Source organism: Selaginella moellendorffii, unplaced genomic scaffold (genome assembly GCF_000143415.4).
Source record: "Selaginella moellendorffii unplaced genomic scaffold, v1.0 SELMOscaffold_290, whole genome shotgun sequence".
Classification (NCBI taxonomy): domain Eukaryota; kingdom Viridiplantae; phylum Streptophyta; class Lycopodiopsida; order Selaginellales; family Selaginellaceae; genus Selaginella; species Selaginella moellendorffii.
The window spans coordinates 1-13,567 of record NW_003314548.1 but is presented as its reverse complement, the minus strand read 5'-3'; the positions used below and the strand labels follow the sequence as shown (position 1 = coordinate 13,567).

General features: G+C 49.8%; 6 protein-coding genes and 1 pseudogene across 7 annotated transcripts; all 7 read right to left on the bottom strand.

Annotated features, from left to right (window-relative positions):
- Positions 1-39: 39 nt before the first annotated feature.
- Positions 40-934, bottom strand: LOC9641063 (calcium/calmodulin-dependent protein kinase type 1; the record flags this gene model as incomplete). The annotated part of the gene is made up of 1 exon (XM_002994420.1): positions 40-934. A coding segment is annotated over exon 1 (895 nt), but the record flags the coding sequence as incomplete, so codon positions are not given.
- An 85-nt stretch (positions 935-1,019) lies between these two features.
- Positions 1,020-2,313, bottom strand: LOC112343898. Its single transcript, XM_024667990.1, has 4 exons — positions 2,235-2,313; positions 1,640-2,171; positions 1,366-1,575; positions 1,020-1,271 (listed from the first exon to the last, which is right to left on the bottom strand). The coding sequence occupies exons 2-4, from the start codon at positions 1,973-1,975 to the stop codon at positions 1,227-1,229; spliced, it is 591 nt and encodes a 196-aa protein (XP_024523758.1). The 5' UTR covers positions 1,976-2,171; positions 2,235-2,313; the 3' UTR covers positions 1,020-1,226.
- LOC112343901 lies at positions 2,231-3,379 on the bottom strand (annotated as a pseudogene).
- On the bottom strand, positions 3,214-7,066 carry LOC9641062. Of its 2 annotated transcripts, none has more exons than XM_024667988.1 (12): positions 6,933-7,066; positions 6,765-6,872; positions 6,600-6,710; positions 6,284-6,542; positions 6,056-6,229; positions 4,465-5,996; positions 4,163-4,419; positions 3,974-4,111; positions 3,684-3,911; positions 3,525-3,637; positions 3,382-3,473; positions 3,214-3,330 (listed from the first exon to the last, which is right to left on the bottom strand). In XM_024667988.1, the coding sequence occupies exons 1-11, from the start codon at positions 7,032-7,034 to the stop codon at positions 3,385-3,387; spliced, it is 3,111 nt and encodes a 1,036-aa protein (XP_024523756.1). In that variant the 5' UTR covers positions 7,035-7,066; the 3' UTR covers positions 3,214-3,330; positions 3,382-3,384. The 2 variants fall into 2 exon arrangements, with proteins under 2 accessions (XP_024523756.1, XP_024523757.1); XM_024667989.1 differs by having other exon boundaries at positions 4,163-4,416.
- Positions 7,067-7,177: 111 nt separating this feature from the next.
- LOC112343899 (pentatricopeptide repeat-containing protein At3g12770-like) lies at positions 7,178-7,891 on the bottom strand. Its single transcript, XM_024667991.1, has one exon. It carries the CDS (start codon positions 7,889-7,891, stop codon positions 7,178-7,180), a length of 714 nt encoding a protein of 237 aa, XP_024523759.1.
- A 3,247-nt stretch (positions 7,892-11,138) lies between these two features.
- Positions 11,139-12,071, bottom strand: LOC9641064 (calcium/calmodulin-dependent protein kinase type 1). The gene has a single exon (XM_002994417.1). It carries the CDS (start codon positions 12,069-12,071, stop codon positions 11,139-11,141), a length of 933 nt encoding a protein of 310 aa, XP_002994463.1.
- Positions 12,072-12,188: 117 nt separating this feature from the next.
- LOC9641065 (probable receptor-like protein kinase At1g80640) lies at positions 12,189-13,563 on the bottom strand (the record flags this gene model as incomplete). The annotated part of the gene is made up of 8 exons (XM_002994416.2): positions 12,189-12,463; positions 12,550-12,639; positions 12,705-12,823; positions 12,888-12,987; positions 13,053-13,149; positions 13,209-13,272; positions 13,327-13,459; positions 13,528-13,563. Coding segments are annotated over 8 exons (813 nt in total), but the record flags the coding sequence as incomplete, so codon positions are not given.
- Between the last annotated feature and the right edge of the window lie 4 nt (positions 13,564-13,567).

The window sequence follows — 13,567 nt, the reverse complement described above, 5'->3', positions numbered from 1 at the left end:
TGGGTCTCCTGGATCGTTGCCAACTGTGCAAGTCCTTACCGATGCCAGAAAACTTTCTCTTTACTCCACAATGCCTCCTCCTGTATGGCATCGCTGTTAAGATTTCCCCACTACCACAATGCTTGACGATCCAGGGATGTGCAAGCACGGCATCTAAAGTCACCCTCTTGCTCTGCTCCACAGCTAGCATTCCCTGGATGAGATCCTCTGCTTCACACGATGCCAAATCACTTGGGAATGCTCTGGCTCTCAGAAAATCAAATTCAACTCTTGATCGATACCCACTCAGCAGCTCGTATGCAATGACTCCCAGCCCCCACACGTCCACGGCCGCTGTGTAACTCGCCCGTGGTCCTCGGGCTCCATCACTCTTCACTGCTACCACCTCGGGTGCCATGTACTTTGCTGTTCCACAATACTGCTGCATATCCCACTGCTTGTCTGTGGCCATGCCAAAATCTCCAATCACCACTTCGTCCACTGCACTGGTGTTGAGCCTCTGAAAGATGTTATGAGGCTTGAGATCGCGGTGGACAACCCCTCTCAAGTGCATCCACTTAAGTGTCTCTGCCAGCGTTTTAATAGTCTTGGCTGCTTCTTCCTCAGTCACTGCCCCGCCCTGGATCAATCGCTCTGCCAAGCTAGGGCCGCAAAGTTCCATAACAATAGTCCCATAGCACCTCCCAGCTTCTCTCTCCCTCACGAAATCCTCAAAGGCGACGACTCCAGGGCAGACACGAAGCTTGGACATGAGCCGAGCTTCATTCTCGGCATTCCGCATCGATTTGACTGATTTCCCCGCATACTTCTTGCCAGCCCTGCGACGAGCACTCAACAAATAGACCTGCCCTTCACCGCCAGATCCCAGCTTCTTACCCCGCCTGTACAGCTTGAGGAGCTCACCACAGTCGTCCTCCCCAAACTCGCACGCCATCGCTCGCGAATTTTTTGACCTAGCTTCTCGCTAACGGGTACAAATCGACGGCTGGAACCGCGTTTGATCGATGGTGACGATCTTGTAAAGACGGAAGCCCTACCCTGAATTTATTTCAGGATATTCGTTATTTGAATCTGTCTCTACAAAATTGTACGCATGCATCCTGTGTTTCACACGCTCTGTTGTGCCGCAGTGGCTCCTGCCGGATCAATCGCCCTCAAAGCACCACCAGCGCGATCAGAGCGTTCACAAGGGACCAGCGGGACCAGAGAGTTCACCACGTCTCCAATCAAAGGCCTGTAGCTTGGCTCCATAGAACAGCAGCAGCAGCGACCTACACACGGATCTTGCATTAGAATCATCAAGTCAGCCAGCACTGGCAACAAACAAACCAAAACCGAAAGAAGAAGAAGAGGAAGGGCACTTACTTGGAAGAGTTGCTTCAAGTTGACAGTATCCTTGAACGCAGCATCCACAACGAGGGTAAAACTGGTGCGATCACTCAGCTCCGGCGTCCTCTTCAGCATGTAGATGACGATACGCAAACAAAATACGAGCCCAGCAGCAACGACAAAATATTTGAAGAGCGTCCACCACGAATAGCCCGCTTTTCTGCCTTCCAAGCAGCCTTGCAATCCCTGGAGCACACACATTCTCACGTTTAACATGTCAAAGAAATCAAAGCTTCTTGGAAGAGCAAACCTTGACACCGTCACAAAGAACACCGATGATAACCGCAGCCGAGCACTGCAACACCGTGAGTTCCCGGTTGTTCATCTCCGTCAATTCGGCGTTCTCATCTCTGGTATCCACCAGCATCGCCACTCCTCTGGTCTCCTCTTCGTTGGTTGTGGGTCCTGCCAATGTCACTTCGTGGTCGGACAACGTTCGATGTTGGTGGTGGAGGTTGCTCTTGACGCTGTGCAGGCACCAGGGCGGCCTTCTGGTGCTGCTAGTGGTGCTGGTTTTGCTGTGATTCTTGGCGTTTTGTTCCTTGTTTGTCATCTCTGCGCCTCTGCCTGGTGTCTCCTCCGCCATCTTTCCCGTTTTCTGCTGCAGCGGGGCCCGCTGTTCCAAACTCGAGGCCTTGCGAATTCCTTTGCCACCTTTTCCTTCAAATCAACGGAAGGAAATCCCCACCTAGCTTTCCTGTCTCCGTGCTTCACTTGTTTCGTGCCGTCCGGAGTCAAGAGCTTGGAGCGCCCGGCAGTGGCTCCTCACACTGAGCTCTTGCCTTCGTCGTAAAAAACACATGCCAGTAAATTCCGCGCCCAACAAGAAAGACACAAAGAGTTACCTGGCTTTCTGGAGGAGTTCCCAATGCACTGGTCCCGTAGTCATGTTGAAAGCTCCCGGATAGCAGATCATATATACGCCTGGCACCAACATAGATTTTAATACTCAGCAGCTACATGGCTAGCCTTCTTCCTACCTCGTGCTGCGTAAGTCATTGCCATCTAGCAAATACCAACACCGATTCGTCCAACATCTGAGTCAGTGAGCAATGTGAGTTATTTTGCTTGTCGTAATGCCTGCAGGACCTTACCCGAATCAACAACAGTATACTTCTGTATCTTTCCTGGTATATCGATGTCAAAAAAGTGAACCTGGTGTGAAAGAGGGCTGAGAAAAAACCGTAGACGACGCGTCAGAAAACCAAACCTTCCGATGTTTACCTTTTAGAGACAGCAAATATTGTAGAGATGATCGCCACGTCGTTCCGGTATGGAGCCACCGATGACGGTAACCTCCTTACTCTTTGGCATGTCCGAAAGCATTTTGGAAGAGGGAGAATCGCCTGCGTAGATTGGAAAGCTCGCTTTTGAGTATGGACAATTCCCCATTTCCTGGAACACATTCTCCTTATGACTGAACACTACAAAACTTAACTGGACAAAGGATGAGCTTGCTGCCGCCATCAGCAGCCGTCTGGATAGCTTCACGAGCATGCCTGATGTTCTGTTCCTTGTCTGCGCAAACCAATAGGCCTGCTCGCAGCACTGTCTGCCTCTATTTTTCTGCTGATAGATCCCCAATCAAGAACACTGGCAAAAGTCATCAACAATATGTGCTTTCCCAGCACCGTCTGCTCTTCATACGCCCCTGCTGGAAAAGATCTCGTCTCCGTAACATTGATCGGAAGATATTCCGCCAGTTCAGATGCCGAGCGTGAGGAATGGACTGGGCGGGAAACAGTAGCGAAGTGGCAGCACTTGAAGACATACAGGATCTTGTTTGCTCAACCCGATCAGACTCCGCCGACCAACCTCTCGAAAGAACCAAAAGTTGATGCAGGTTTGTACCTGTGCGGAGATCATCGAGTCTCAGCAACTTTCGATGGAGCAATTCTGTCAGGGAGACGAGCTGCTGAAGCGCTCCTTTCAGATTCCGAACTGAAAGTTCAGGGAAAGTGAAGCTAGAGTTACAAACTTGTATTGCCATACCTCCTACACATACAGAACAACACGCCCATCCTCTCCAACAGTTGCCAGCAAACGAGACGACGTTGTAGTTTTCACTTGTACGATTTTCGATTCTACATTGCACGCTTGCATAAGAGACGACTTGAAAATCAAGAATTTCATACCTTGTTCAAACATTTCAACCACTCTTTTTCCGGTGGAAAATTCCCAAAGAAAAACTCGCCCCTCGTCAGTGCCAGCAACCCCATAAGGTCCCATGACGGCTGCTGAGCATATTCTGCAATCGAATGTTATGACAAAAAAGTTCCAGTGGATTTTCATACCTGTTAGCAAGATCATTGCCAACAAACAAGGCATCATTCTCTAGCAGGGCCATTCTCCAGTGGTTCTGATGTTTCGCATCGTCCTTGACATTGGTCAGAAGACAGGCACAGCAATCGTAGTCTCGATCTCTGAAATCATCCACCAAAGAAAGATCTACGATATGAATGTCTGAAAAAGTATATCTTGAAATGTGGCATGAAGAAAGTAGCTGTTTTTTGGAGATATTCCTGTAAGATGTAAGAGAAGAGAGTGAGTTTCTTGGACGACTGCAAACCGAAGATAGAAATACCAGATTGCAAAGTAACCATCCGCGTCACATCCAAGAACAAGGTAAGGTGCTTGAGGAACGATGGCTAGCTTTAAAATGCTCCGGAAAGTCTTGTCGTTATATCTTGCAGGTGGGAGATCTGTTTCATACAGAGAATGCCTGAATAGGACGTGATTAATGCAAGGAAATACAAACATGAAAAGCGATTACCTCCAAGACGGATCCATGCGCCATTCTTTGATACAACCGTTATCTCCAGCAGCGACCAAAGAAAGAGGTCCTGTCATCAAAAGGCATCTCATTGCGGCACTCGCAAAAAGTTCGGCCTTCGGATCACGTTCAGCAAGAGAAACCACCCGCACTATATTTGACTGACTGGGAAGCTGGGGTCTATGAACAGCAAAAGTTCCCAGCAACAGAAGGCTGTCTCCGTCTGGAGTGAGTTGAATTCCAAACTCCGCTTGCTGCTGCGAAAATAATGTAAGTCAAATAGAAAGAAACACAGAACAAACCTTCAGAGAGTCTGTTCCAAAATTTTCGTAAGAATCCAGTGAAAAGGACTGTAGCAACGTCGCCTCCGATAGCAAGTTGTTGTCAAGGGAAATACGGTATACATATAGTTGTACACCGTGCTTCCCCAGAGGACCACAAGAGACGCAGATATCCACCTCCTGACTCCTTGCGTTGAGTGTCACGCAAAGAACTGAAAGTTCGTGCTCAAAAGCAGCGACGGGTTTTAGCATGTCCGAGCTAGTAAGCCGCTTGCTGATGGAACTAAAGCCGGTAAATACTCTCGACTGCATGTCCAAATCGTTGGCTACGGGATCCTTTTCATCAGCTTCCGGCACTTTGGTCCACGTATCCGTAGTCGATACTTCTTGTTCGTTGATGGACCCAGAATTGTGGCCTGAAGCATTGTTGGAAGCATGCTTTTCTTGTTCGGTCGAAGTGTTTTCTCTTCGACTGTCCGCCACGTATGCTGGATTTTCTAGATCAAGTAGCTCCACATCTCCCAGAATCTGGCACGTTTCTTCAGCTGAAGGCTCCGCTGGTAGCCTTTCAAGTGTATCCGAACCGGTGTACCGCTTGTTGTCCAAATCATCCAAAGCATTGCCTGCGGCGATCGTCGAATTCTTTTCGACAGTCTCAAGTTGCTTTACCAAGAGCTGGCTGGGCTGCGCCGCGACTTGTTCAAGCTCATTCGGGCTAGTCAGCTTGTTCGCGATTACGTCCATGGAACCAGCGCCTGTGAAAGGTATTGACTTCGGGTATAAAGCATTGTTGGGAGCTTGTTCGGCCGAAGTGTTCCTTATCCGACTGTCCGTCACGCACGCTGCATCAAGTGACATGACATGTCCATCCTGGAACTTTTCGTCAGCAGAAGGCTCCGCTGGTAGCCTTTCAAGAGTATCCGAGATAATGTACCACTTGTTCTCCGAATCAGCACAATGGTCGTCCAAAGCATTGGCCGTTGTGATCGTCGAATCCTTTTGTACAGCCTCAAAGAGCTGGCTGGGCTGCGTCGTGACTTGTTCAAGCGCGAGCTTATTGACGATGACTATGGGTGACGAGGACTCGATTAAGTTTCCGCCAACACATTGTGTGTGCTCGTCGATATTCTTTGTTTGCTGAGATGTTTCGGCGTTGTCAACTTGGTTGCTAGGTTCTTCAGCAATGGACTCCTCTCCAGCTTGACGCTCAACTGCGGTGGTAAGCTGCTTGTCGACGCGAACTCTAAGGCCAGTAGGTGCTTTCTGTTGGTTGTCAAAGATATTTGTTGTCATGGCCGTCGTGTCACCTTGCTTGATCGGGTCTTTGGCTACGGAGGTCTCCAATGCCGTGTTACCCATCCCGAAGTCTATAGGACTTTCCGCCACATCTCTTTTGGAGAGATCTTGTCTCTGTTTTCTTCTTGAACGTTTCTTCATGAGAGGGACGGCATTTGGAAGTAGCAGAGATATCATGCTGGCAAACAAGTCCGAGTTGTTTTGATTTTCTTCTGAGTTGGATCCCAGCAATGACTGCTGACTGGTGCCGATTGTCACTGGTGAAAGAAAAAATGAGATTCTCACTGCATTTGATGAGGAAGCTATTTGTACTTACACTCTAGATCTGGTGAATTATGTTCTTCTCTCACGTGAAGTACCTCCAGAGTATCAGGCACAATCTTAGACTCCAGCTCGGGTTCTTCTCTCATGTGAAGTTCCTCCAGAGTATCGGGCACAATCTTCGGTTCCAGCTCGGGTTCCGAATCCGAGACATAAACATTTTCTGGACCTACTCAGTCCATAAAAGTTTATCAAAAGAAGAAAAATAGAATAAAAAACTTACAAGAATCTTCTCCACCGTGACGCTCTTGCGAGTTCTTGTCTGTTTTCAGCCGTTGAGACGACCTCACACCCTTGTCTCCTGGCCGCGGAGATAACACTCGCTTCCTATTTCCTTCCCGAATCACTGAAGTACGAAACACGTCTGGAGAACGACAGCTGGGCGAACTTTGCACATTGACTTCTGTCTCGTCTTTTTTCGATGAAGCAGAAACTAGTTCACGTAGGAGATACTGCACAACAGGATCTGCAAAGCCAAACATCTGCCCAGATAGAATTATTTTTTGCAATGGAGACAAAGACAAGAAAAGAACAATTACCTTCTCGCCATTGCCTCCAAGAGAACGAGTTCCTGGATGCTGGATTTTCATCATCGCTTCCCAAGCGGCATTCGCTGATGGACCCGTGCTTTCAATCTCCCCGCAGCGTACCTTGAAAGTTTCCATCAAGAAAAGCGCAAGAAAACCGAAAAGGCAAAAACTCACCGCAAACAAAGGCCCGAGCTTATCCGCTCGGATTTCCATCGCGTATGTCTCGCCTCCCTTCCTCGCCAGAGCTCTGTATCCCACAGGAAAAGGGTACCGCTTCTTTCCCTGCTCGCATTCTTCCCAAAATCAACAAAACAGCAGCTACATTCCAGAGAAATCCCTCACCCGAGAGCTGCTCCAGTACCTCTTCTCCCACGGGCCCTGGAAAAGCGATCCAAGGGCCTCGATCTCCACCGATTGCTGCCGCACTGCCGCCACTTTCCCCATCCTCGCCTCAGCCTAGAACCCTAACCCCGACCACAAAACTTCCCGCCAAAATAGCCCCTCCTCGCGTAGCACGCAAGCGGCCACCAGCGTCACCGCTCCAGCGGCATCAGCGGGGCACCGCCTCGGCCTCGCCCAGCCTCCCACTAGATCCTTCCCGGTTCTTCTCGAACAGCGCGTCCAGGCTTCCACACTTGGCGTGCAAGCTTGCGAGCGCGGACTCCACCGCTGGAGTGGCGATTCCTAGCTCGAGAGCGTGGTCCTTGCCGTAGATCCGCGAGAGCCGACGCTGCCGCGAGCGCGCTCACGATGGTGGCTTCGTCTGGGCGAGAGTCCATGGCGCGGTACGTGGCGATGGCGTCTTTGTAGCGGCCGTGGCGCACGTAGGTCGAGATCATCGAGTTCCAGGAGACTGCGACCTTGTCCGGGATGCGATCGAACACGAGCTTGGCATGGCTCAAGCTCCCACAGTTGGAGAAGACGTCGAGCTTGAGCGATCTGTCTGCCGCCATTCTCTCGTGGATCGCCTTCCCGGTGTCTAGATCTCCAAGCCCGGCTGCGGCGGCTAGAGCGCTTGCAAAGGTGAAGAGATCGGGGCTGCTGGAGCCATCGTGTTCCATCTCCCGGTCAGTTTCCAGAGCTTCATGCAAATGCCCCAACTGGGCGAGATCATCGCGTTCCAGGCAACGATCTTGGCCTCGCCCAGCAATTTCCTGGCCTCGCAGATCTAGCATCGCCACCGCCGTGCTTTGCACGAATCGATCGGGATAGAGCCCTCGATCCTGGGCGTCAGTGAGAAGGCGCCGGCCGTGACCAAGATCACCACGATCGCTGCAGGCAGCGAGCATAAGTGATCCCATTGGGCTTACAGGTGGATCTCTGGTAGCATTCCAGTGCGCGATCTAGATCTGTCGCCTCGGCAAATGCATTCCACGCGACTGTGTCACGAACATCCATTCTCTCAAACACCCCCGCGGCATCGCCCAAGTGTTCTCATGGATTGCTTTCGTGGTGTGGTGTGCAGGTGGTGGAATGATCTGGGAATTGGAAAGCCGCCACCAGCGCCGTGTCCATGATCAAGCGCGAGCGAGGAGCGCCGCGGCAATCCGGGCATGCGAAAGTAAATCCATCCGGCTCCTCGAACACCTCCTGGGCCTCCGCCGCTGACCTCTCTGGGCATAATCCGCGATCATTGTGTTCCAGGCCACCAGGCTCTTCCTCTCCAGCGCTCTAGCGCTGGCGATGGAGCTACCGTACGCCGTGAAAACCCTAAACGATCCGCTTTAATCATAATCATAGCCTCACCATTGTTTAGGGTTATTAGTGAGAATGAGGAAGAAAAATGGCTATGTTTCTATCCTCCTCCTTATGCTCGTTGTCTGTGCTTTGACTGTGAATGGAAGCAAGGGTATGATCTCTCTCTTCACATTTTTCTCTCATTTTCTGATTGAATTCGCAAATTCTCTTTTGCAGATAGATGGGATGAACTTCTAAGAGCGGATGCCGAACAAGCCAAAAGCACGATCCAGCGTAAGGTCGAACCTGGTGTTGATGTTATAGTGCTTCCCGAAGACAGTGCTTACACTTGTGATTTTCGCTGGGATAGAGTGAGGATTTTCAAAGATAAAAACAATAAGGTGTCCAAGGTTCCAAAGAGAGGATAGAAAGATAACTATGGCCCAAGTCCTAATATTACATAAGTGGCCTAATTATTTTAAATAAACCTATATGCACGATTTCATATATAAAGTCATTGCTATATCATTCTCTCTAATTTCAAGCTTCTAGGCAGTATGGCGGAGATTGTAGCAGCGCTGGGCGCCACCGCCGCCTCGAGGAGCATGATCCAGAAGACCCCAAATGGACTGGTGTGATGCCCGGTCTGGGATACGCGGGGATCCACGTGTTCCATATTCAACTGTCTCTCATGTACGCTGCATCAAGTGACTTGACATGTCCATCCTGGAACTTTTCGTCAGCAGTGTTGGAGATATACGCTGACATGAGAGTCTGCGTGGCATGAGTTGCCACATCACTGATCCAGGTGTAGGATAGCCACATATATGATAAAGCAGAGTGAGAGAGTCATCCACCATTGTTTTGCTTCTGCGCATCTTCTTCTTTCAAGCAAAAGGCTCCGCTGGTAGCCTTTCAAGAGTATCGAGATAATGTACCGCTTGCTCTCCAAATCAGCACAATGGTCGTCCAAAGCGTTGGCTGTTGTGATCATCGAATCCTTTTATACAGCCTCAAAGAGCTAGCTGGGCTGCATCGTGACTTGTTCAAGCTCATTCGAGTTATGACTGTTGGTGACGAGGACTTGATCAAGTTTGTGCCATCATATTGTGTGTGCTCGTCGATATTCTTTGTGTTGCTGAGATGTTTTGGCATTGTCAACTTGGTTGTTCGGCTCTTCAGCAATGGACTCCTCTCCAGCTTGAGGCTCAACTGCGGTGGTAAGCTGCTTGTCGACGCTATGTCCAAGGGCAGTAGGTGCTTTTCGTTGATTGTTAAAGATATTTGTTGTCATAGCCATCGTGTCACCTCGGTCGATCGGGTCTTTGGCTACAGAGGTCTCCAATGCGGTATTACCCATCCCAAAGCCTATAGGACTTTCCGCCACATCTCTTTTGGGGAGATCTTGTCTCCGTTTTCTTCTTGAACGTTTCTTCATGAGAGGGACTGCATTTGGAAGTAGCAGAGATATCATGCTGGCAAACAAGTCCGAGTTGTTTTGATTTTCTTCTGAGTTGGATCCCAGCAATGACTGCTGACTGCCGCCAATTGTCACTGGTAAAAGAAAAAATGAGATTCTCACTGCATTTCATGAGGAAGCTATTTGTACTTATGCTCTAGATTTGGTGAATTATGTTCTTCTTCTCTCACATGAAGTACCTGTATCAGGCACAATCTTAGACTCCAGCTCGGGTTCTTCTCTCATGTGAAGTTCCTCCAGGCACAATCTTCGGTTCCAGCTCGGGTTCCGAATAAGAGACATAAATATTTTATGGACCTACTCAGTCCAGAAAAGGTTGTCGAAAGAAGAAAAATCGAATTATAAACTTACAAGAATCTTCTGCACCGTGACGCTCTTGCGAGTTCTTGTCTGTTTCCAGTCGTTGAGACGACCCCACACCCTTGTCTCCTGGCCGCGGAGATAACACTCGCTTTCTATTTCCTTCCCAAATCACTGAAGAACGAAACAAGTCTGGAGAACGAGAGCGAACTTAACCCCGACCACAAAAATTCCCGCGCTGAGTATGCATGGCGAGGAGCACGTAAGACGCAGCGTCGCTGGGATCCAACTCCCAGGCGACATCGTCCGCGGGGCTCACCTCCTCGTGTGCGTCACCCACAGCGCGGCTCCAGCGGCATACTGCGGAGAAGTGCCTCCACACTGCTGGCGCAGCTCCACCACAAACCCGTAGTGCTCGCTCTCCACCGCCACCCCGTGCTCGCGGCCCGCGTAGAACATCCCCGCTCGAACAGCCCGGCGTGGGAGCACGATGAGAGCACCCCGACAGCGTCACTCCATTCGGGGAGATCCCCTCCAGCTCCATCCGGTGGATCAGCGCGAGAGCCTTGGGCTGCGCGCACACTGCCACCGTCCTAGAGACTAGATCCTTCTCACGGTTCTTCTCGAACAGCATCCCACACTTGGCGTGCAAGCTCGCGAGTGCGGACTCCATCGCTGGAGTGGCTCAAAAGCTCGGGTGTGGATTGTCAAAATCCGTGAGAGCCGATGGCGCCGCGAGTGCACTCATGATCGTGGCCTCGTCTGGGCGAGAGTTCATGTCGCAGTATGTAACGATGGCGTCTTTGGTTTTGAATTTTTCTTTCTATATATTGAATTTTGTGCTGGAAGGGTGTTTTTGAAAATGTCTTCCACCTGAATGAAGTTTTCTGGAAGAGAAAAGCCCCTTCATCAACTTTATTAGTGCTCTTGTTTTATTCATTCTTCTATATTTCGTATATTGTTCATATATATCTCCAGTATCATTGTTCTCAGCCCAATTTCCGGAAAAGCAAAAAAATAAAAATTAACTTCAACTATTCTTAAAAACTTGGAAGAAAATGATATATTTACCGTACTGCTGGTTTTAATAGCTATCCGGCTAAAATTTTTTTCACAATTAAATCCCTGCCAATGCCAGAAGATCTTCTTTTCACTCCACAGTGCCTTCTATTTGCCCTTGTCACCAAGACCTCCCCACTACCACAATGCTTGACAATCCAGGGATGTGCAAGCACGGCATCTAGAGTCACCCTCTTGCTCTGCTCCACAGCTAGCATTCCCTGGATGAGATCCTCTGCTTCACACGACGCAAAACCACTCAGGAATGCTCCTGCTCTCAGAAAATCAAATTCGACTCCCGCTCGATACCCTCTCAGCAGCTCGTACGCAATGACTCCCAGCCCCCACACGTCCACGGCCTCTGTGTAGCTCGCTCGTGGTCCTCGAGCTCCATCACTCTTCACTGCTACCACCTCAGGTGCCATGTACTTTGCTGTTCCACGGTACTGCCACATATCCCACTGCTTGTCCGTGGCCATGCCAAAATCTCCAATCACCACTTCGTCCACTGCAGTGGCGTTGAGCCTCTCAAAGATGTTGTGAGGCTTGAGATCGCGGTGGACGACCCCTCTCGAGTGCATCCACTTGAGTGTCTCTGCTAGCGTTTTGATAGTCTTGGCTGCTTCTTCCTCAGTCACTGCCCCACCCTGGATCAATCGCTCTGCCAAGCTAGGGCCGCAAAGTTCCATAACGATAGTCCCATAGCACCTCCCACCTTCTCTCTCCCTCACGAAATCCTCAAAGGCGACGACTCCAGGGCAGACGCGAAGCTTGGACATGAGCCGAGCTTCGTTCTCGGCGTTCCACATCGATTCAACCAATTTCCCCGCATACTTCTTGCCAGCCCTGCAACGAGCACTCAACAAACAGACTTGCCCTTGGCCGCCAGAACCCAGCTTCTCGCCCCGCCTGTACAGCTTGAGGAGCTCACCACAGTCGTCCTCCCCAAACTCGCACGCCACCATCGCTCGCCAATTTTTTGACCTAGCTTCTCCCTAACGGGTAAACATAGACGGTTGGGATCGCGTTTGATCGACGGTGACGAAGTACCCTAACCCCAATTTAAGTGCATTAGAGGCGAATTAATTAAGAATAGTCTTTATTTAAAGCTGGAATAATTCATATAGCCATGCTTCTCTACAAAATTGTTGCATTCTACGCATGGTTACTCACATCCTTTGTTTTACACGCCGTGTTGGGAGTGGGAGTTTGCCGCAGTGGCTCCTGACGGATCAATCGCCCTCAAAGCACCACCCAGCTCGCAAGGGACCAGCGGGATCAGAGAGTTCACCACGTCTCCAATCAAAGGCCTGTAGCTTGGCTCCGACTGGACGCATAGAACAGCAACAGCAGCGACCTACACACAAATCTTGCGTTAGAATCATCAAGTCAGCCAGCACTGGCAACAAACAAACCAAAACCGAAAAGAGGAAGCGCACTTACTTGGAAGAGTTGCTTCAAGTTGACAGTATCCTTGATCGCAGCATCCACAATGAGGGGAAGCCTGGTGCGGTCGGTCAGTTGCGGCGTGGCCTGCAAGTGGCAGTAGGTTGATACACAGAAAGTCTCCGCAAGAGGAAAATCTCGAGACGTCATACCCATGTCACAAGCGACTGGCACCCTGTTGGCATTGAGACGTCAATGGGTTTTCTCCCGGTGATGAGCTCCAGAAGCACAACGCCAAATGCATAGACGTCACTCTTCTCCGTGAGAATTCCTGCGTTTTCAAAGGAAGGTGAGGTGACAGCGAAAGAAAGATAAAAAAATTCACAAGGCTTGACCAGTGAGGATGTATTCTGGAGCAACGTAGCCAAATGTGCCTTGCAGTTGAAGGCTGCCGGCGCCTTCTTGTACCATCAGAGCAAGACCAAAGTCGGATAGCTGCAAGTAAACAAACAAGGCAAGAAAATGTAAACATATAGCTTCGAATTGACATGGCGACGAACCTTTGCATTGAAGTCTTCGTCTAGGAGTATATTAGAAGATTTAAAGTCCCTGTGGATGACTGGTGGATCGCAGTGATCGTGAAGGTATTCAAGTCCTCTGCACTTTACGAATAAACAAAGTCATGCCGGAAAGCGAAGTTCAAATTGGAAACCAACCTGGCTGCGTCAAGGGCAATTTTGAGGCGTAAATGCCAGGTGAGAGCAGCTCCTTGGGCAGGCCCTGGAGAAAGCCACAAAGTTAAAGGAAATGGTACGAGGAGCTCAGTCCTCTCACCTTGAAGCTGGTCCTGCAGTGAACCATTTGTCATCAACTCATAAATGAGAAGTCGGTCTTCTCCTTGCGAGCTGAAACCAAGAAGAGCTATTAAGTTGGGATGATGAATTCGCCCCATGAGATTAATCTCGGCCTGAAAGAAAGCAAAAAGAGTCACAGCAACCATCAGAGTCGTTCGGACAAATAATGTACGATACCAACCCGGAACTCTTCGTCAGCCTGATCATTTTCGGTGGATAGT